General features: G+C 63.1%; 1 protein-coding gene across 4 annotated transcripts in view; it reads right to left on the reverse strand.

Moving 5' to 3' along the window:
* Positions 1-5799, reverse strand: part of GRID1 (glutamate ionotropic receptor delta type subunit 1) — a 696359-nt gene extending 690560 nt beyond the window's left edge. For 2 of the 4 annotated variants that reach the window (XM_019444807.2, XM_019444809.2), the window contains exons 1-2: positions 5300-5798; positions 2995-3150 (exon numbers count right to left, since the gene is read on the reverse strand). In XM_019444807.2, coding sequence (XP_019300352.1) covers positions 2995-3150; positions 5300-5378 — 235 coding nt within the window. In that variant the 5' untranslated portion in view covers positions 5379-5798. Of the gene's footprint in view, positions 1-2994; positions 3151-5299 lie in introns of all 4 variants that reach the window. The other 2 variants (XM_019444804.2, XM_019444808.2) reach the window with 2 other exon arrangements.
* Positions 5800-6000: the final 201 nt, after the last annotated feature.

Here is a 6000-nt window from a genome sequence, read left to right on the forward strand (position 1 = left end):
CACCAAGAAGTCCTTTCCTTTCCCACCCAAATTATATCCACCACCCACGGCCTGCTGCAATGATCATCCAGGCCCAGGAAAGAGAGAAGATATCCACCAAGCAGGACCACACCACAGGATGGACAGCAGCCCAGAGCACAGAAGGAAGGACATGCAGAGAGTTGAGTGCCTGCCCAGCTGAGCCCCAGGCTAGGGACAAGGAGCCTCTGAGCACTGCTCTGCACTCCCTGAGGCCGTTGAGGGGCTGGCTCTTCCTATCCCTTGTCAACATCCAAGGTCTGTGCAAGGTCATGGGATAACAATGTGGATTTCTGCCCACACGGCTCATCAGTTGAAAGCACATACCAGCTTTAACCAGCACACACTCTCTGGGCAGCAGGCATCCCAGTAGCACCCGGTCAGTATGCTTCTACCCGGATGTCATCAGACATCCCTCAGTCACGAGGATCCAACTCCCTCCTTCTGGACAGGTACACATGCTCCCCCTCACACCCTCTGAGACTGTCAGCCTGTATCCCTGGAGCCTGAGACATTCTTCCAATCATAAAAATACAGAAACTGAGATCCAGAAAAGCAAGACCCCGGGTCTCCAGGACAAAGGTGCCCTGGGGCTTGAAGGTTGAATGGCCCACAGGTATGTTTTGTTTGGCTTATTGTTTAAATGGTTTGATTCGTTGACAACAGTTAGAAATCAGATTTTATAATTAAAGTCCAGATTTGGGGCTCCCCTTACAAAAAAAATCGGCACATCTACTATACTAGGATTTTCATTCCCAAATGGCAAAATCGGCTACGGCTGTATAACAGCTGCTCCTTTTAACAGAGATGACCTCTCCAGACCGCACGCTACAGGCCCTGCAGGGTCCAGCTGCCCGGTTCACCTATGTGTGTCACCTGCCTAAGACTGTAACCCTGGGCAAGAGCATCATCTTCATTCCCTGGAGACCTGCTGTTGGAGGGAGGGGGGATGGGCGTCATTCAGGAGCAAAATGAATGAACATGGAATACTCCAAACAGCAGAGGGGAAGTCAAAAGAAGCAAAATATGTCAACAGAGAATGTGGAACAGCCAAAGCAGCATGTGGAACACAGGCAGGATCACCACCACACTGTGAGCCCCTGGGTGCAAGAAATGCATATGTCCACCTGTGTCCTCAGCTCCCAAGCACAGAGAATGACTGTCCACAGAGACAAATGTGTAGAAACAGTGTCAAGGGAGCAAGAAGCACTGTCAAAATCATGGCATGTGACTGGATAAGTCCGTGTCACCCCGGATCCCCACCCCAGTTAGGGTCATTCCTGGCTAAGGAGGCCCCACCCTCCCTGGCTGGAGCTCACACCAGATACTTGCAAGGAGGTGTAAGGAGATCACACAGAAAGGAAGTCCAGGGGTGGGCCATGTGAGGGCAGGGGCTGTGGTAGGCCACACAGACACCAAAGGATGGGGATTCCCCCTTCTGTACCTCAGTGGACATCAGACAATAGACGTCTGCCAAGGCTGGAAGCAGCAGTCCCCACGATGGCCAATGCCAGCTTCACCCCACTCGCCACCACTCCAAAAACACACTCAAAACTCCAGGCCTATACACCCACTTTAAGGCATCCTTGGGCCTTCAGGACTCACAGTTGAGCCTCCCCCTTCTCTGCTGCACCCAAGAATAGGAGACTCCCAAAGACCTCCTTCTAGCACAAAGTTCTCTCCAGCACCAGCTCTGACCTTCTGGACACAGATCAGAGGCTTCACTGAATCACCCTACCTGTGCAGGTACCCAGGAGCCCAGCAGCCAACATATAACCCAAGGCAGCAGGAGGGCTCTGGGCCCAGCCACTGGAGGGATGGGCTGGGGGGTGCAGGAGCTGGCCTGGAACACTCAACCAAGCCACCTCTTACCTTTACCGGCTGTCCTGTCAGTCCCTCCTGGGAGGAATCCCTGCATCCTGTGCCACCAGCTGTGTCCCCTATCCTCACACTCCAGGGCAAGGGCCTCAGAGTCAACCCATGGATACGGAGAGCAAGGCAGAGCATAGAAAAAGGTACCTAGGCTAGGCAGATGCCAGAGGTGGAAGGAGCCCTAGGCCCTGATCAGGAAGGTGGCTAGTGACATGGAGGAGGAACGGGGCTCCAGAGCCCAGCCCTGAGCCAGGTGAGAAGGAAAGGAAAGAGAGACGAGGGGGAAACAGAGGGTGCAGCCGTTGAGAACACCCCCGCCACGCACCCGTTAACCCCCTGCTGGCGGGTCCAAACCGAGGCAGCGGCTGCAGGCCACGGCGGCCGCACAGGCAAGGGCTAGGATTCCCTCCCCGCAACCCGGCCGGCCCAACTCCGCTTCGTTTCTGGTCAAACAGCGCCCACCTCCGGCCCAGGCGACGGCGCCTCCGCCCGCGGCAGGGACAGCGAGAGAGAAACCGGTTCCTCCAAACCCGGAGGAGAAGCACGGCACAGACACGCCGGCCGAGGCACTCAGTGGGCGCAGGGCACAACATGCCGTACGTAACAGATTGTGCTGCGTCGAGGGGAGTCGGAGGGCTCCGGCGCCAGGCGCTCCTTTGCTTCCAGACGCGGAAGACCCCTGCCCATGGAGGTCAGGGGCGGTGCACCGACACAGGTACCCGGCACGCAGACACGCCCACCCACAAACACTCAAGAAACAAAGACGGCCCTGAGCTACATACGCCTGCGCCGCCAGCGCTGGGCGCACACACGCGCGCACCCAGCTGTAAAAGAACCGCACAATCCCGCAACACGCCCGGCAAAGAGCCCAGCTCGCTGTGCTCACAAGCTCCCGGCTCCAGCTCGCCGGCGCAGAGCACTCCTCGCGCCACCGTTTGGTGGGCGGGCGAGGGCGCGCGCAACGTGCTTGGCACCGCGCGTCTGCCCAGGTGCACAGGGGGCTTTGGGTGGCCAAGCCCGTCCCAACCCCGCGGGTCTCCGCTGCTGCGCCGCCTGGCAGGCCGCGGCCCTGTTTAGTTAGCCCTGGGCGCCGCGGCCACTCACCTTCCTGAACGGCCTGGAACGGGTTGTTGGCCTCGATGACCTTGATGGAGTAGGTGATCTTCTCGCTCTGCAGGATGTCATCGTTGAGGCTCAGGTCTGATACGGCCAGCTGGAACACCCTGTCGTCCTTGGCCGCGTTCTCCTCGAAGATGGCACCTAGAGGAGAGGAGGGGTCAAGACCCGGCCTAGAGAGGAGCTCTCCCTCCCCACCCCACCCCCACCCTAGCCTTGGCCCTCGGGTCATGATGCTGGCAGGTCGGCTGGTTGCCTGGTGGGGAGTTTCTCGGACTGGGGTTTCAGCTTGACAGGACAGTTTAAGGCTCTCCTCGTCAACCAGCACGGGAAGACGTCCCCCACACACTGAGTACATGTGCACACAGTTGACACGAGTTACACATTGCATATGCTGCCACCAGGTCACACATGTGTCTCACAACCAAGCCACCTCGTGTCCCAACCATGCCCCACGGACTGAGGCAAGCTGGAGTGGCCTCAGGCAGCACCTAAATGCCTTGATATGGCCCCTTGAATCCCATGGCAGGAGCCAGGAATTTCCCCTGCAGGGCAACGGTCCCAGACCCCAATCCCAAAATGGAATGATGACTTCCTTCTGCCCTGAGATCCCCCTTTGAGTGAAGCTGAGTAAGCAGGTCAACATTGAGTTTGCTGCACCTGGGGGCTTCTTTACGCAGGGGCCTGGATGACCAGCAGGTCAGTCCCATCCTGGTTCCACTTAAGGCTACCCAGCCTGGCTCCCTGGGCTCCACCCCTCCTTGCTTATTCCTGCGTGTATGTGGAAGGAGAGGGGACTGTACCCTAGACCACTTCCCTTCAGACCCAGTAGAGCTGAGGCCCTCATAAGGTACTGCTCTTGAAAGGGCCTTCTAGAACCGCGAACATCTCCAGGGCAGCCTCGGGCTGGCCCTTTGCGCGCTTAGCACCGCCTTGGCGGACTCTGCGCTTCCAGCGGAGATCGGTCCGATTCGCCAGAGCTTGGCCCTGCAGCCTGGGCAACTCTGGAGTCTCCCCAGCCTCGCCAGGCCCCGAGGGTCCCCACGGTCCCAGGACTGGGCCCGATGATCCCGGGAGCTGGGGACTGGGCGGGAGGAGGGAGGCCCGGGTTCCACGTTACACCCAGAGCCGCAATGCTGACCGCGAGACCCGAGGCCACCCTCCCCCCGGGCGGGAAGCATGTTTGGCGCCGGGCCCCTGCGGGGGGCGTTGCAGCTCACCCAGCCGAGGCCTACTCCCTCACCACTCCTCCCCACCCCCCACCCCACGCCCTGCCCGTCCCATCATCCCTGCCTTCTCACACCTCCCAACCCCCAGTTTCTCTGTGCTCGCTGGTCTTTCCCAACTTCCGGAAAGGCGACTGCAGAGGGGCTCCCCCAAAGCAACCGCTCTCAGCCCCCCAACCTGGCCCAACTTCCTGGGATTCCTCCCCTGTCGCCACCAACTCCCACACACTCCCCTTCCGCGCGCCCCCTCCTCTTCTCCTCTAGCTCATCTCTCCTGGTTCTATCCCTCCATCCATCTCTTCCCGCTCAGCGCACACACACACTCCTCCCCACCCCCCGCCGCCCACGCTTTTTCCCCCGGCTCCCACCACCTGGACCGTCTGCCGGCCCCCAAGACTTGGACCACGGGAAACTCTGGAACTGTCCAGGATTGGGCTGCAGTCGCCACAACCAGAAACACAAACACCCACACATATACTGCGAGATACACAGACACACACCGGGGAAACAGGCAGACACTGTGTCCACTCTAACAGGCTGACAGTCGTGCACGCACCAACGCTGGCTCAGATGGACCCACACATCCCAACGCCCTCTCGCAGTGACACCAACACGGTGCCAGGCGCACACACAGCGATACACGCTGACAACACCCACCCACCCACATTCACACACGGTTCCGGTCGGGGCCTCTTTGATCCTGCCCTGCCAACTTGGCGAGACCCGGGGCCGTGCCCGCCCCCTGCCCCCCGCTGCTCGGAGCCCGCCGACGGCCCAGCCATGGGCGCGGGTCCGGACGCGCGTCCAGCCCCGGGCTCCCCGCAGCCGCGGCCCTAAGTGTCGGCAGAGGCCGCAGGGATTGGAGCCCCGGGGAGCGGCGAAGAGCCCGCGGGAGCGCGGCGCGGCCCATGCACAGCTCCTCCGCGGGGCGGCGCGACACGGCCCTTCGGGGGAGCACCGCCCGCCGAGCCCCTCGGCCCGGGGAACCGCCAAGTTTGGACGCCGCGCACCCCCCACGCCGCTGGGGCCCCCGCCCAGCCTCGACCCCAGCTGCCCGCCGCGCTCACCGATGTGGATGATGGAGTCGGCCCGCACCGACACGCACTGGCATATCCAGGGGAGAAGCCACAGCGTCAGCGCTTCCATGTCCCCCGGGCGCGCGGCTCATCCGCCCGGGCCCGGGGCGAGGCCGAGGGCAGCGCGGAGCGGGGAGGCGCCGGTCCGGGTGCAGTCCCGGGCCGCTCCCCGGGAGAGCCGAGCCCGCCCGTGCGTCTTCTCCCGCGCGCCCGCCCCTGCGCCCTGAGCCCGCCCCAGCCCAGCCCAGCCCAGCCCAGCGCGGTCGGGCTCCGGCTCCCGCTCCCGCTCCGGTGGCGGCTGCGGCGGCGCTGGCAGCCCGAGCCGAGGCCGGCGAGGCGGGGGCGGCCCGCGGCGGCGGCGGCGGCGCTTCCCGCGGCTCGGGCGGCTTCGGAGGCGGCGGAGGCGGCGGCCGGGCCGGCGCGGCGGCTCCGGGCTCGCTGTGTGTCTGAGCCCCAGCGAGGAGCGAACTGCGGAGGACGCCCCCTCCCCTCCCCCTCCCCCTCGGCTCCGCTCCCCCTCCCCTCCCTGCCCGCCTCCCTCCCCTCCGCCCTCCTCTCGGCCACGTGACTGCGGAGCCTCAGCCTCGCCGCGCGGCGCTCGCCCGCTCGCGGCTCGGAGGGGGCGCCCGGTGCTCCGCGCTCCTGGTCCGGGGGACACTCGGGGGCCGGCATGGCAGCAGGGACCGGCCGAG

This window comes from Panthera pardus, unplaced genomic scaffold (genome assembly GCF_024362965.1).
Source record: "Panthera pardus isolate Hobbes unplaced genomic scaffold, ASM2436296v1 HiC_scaffold_22, whole genome shotgun sequence".
Classification (NCBI taxonomy): Eukaryota; Metazoa; Chordata; class Mammalia; order Carnivora; family Felidae; genus Panthera; species Panthera pardus.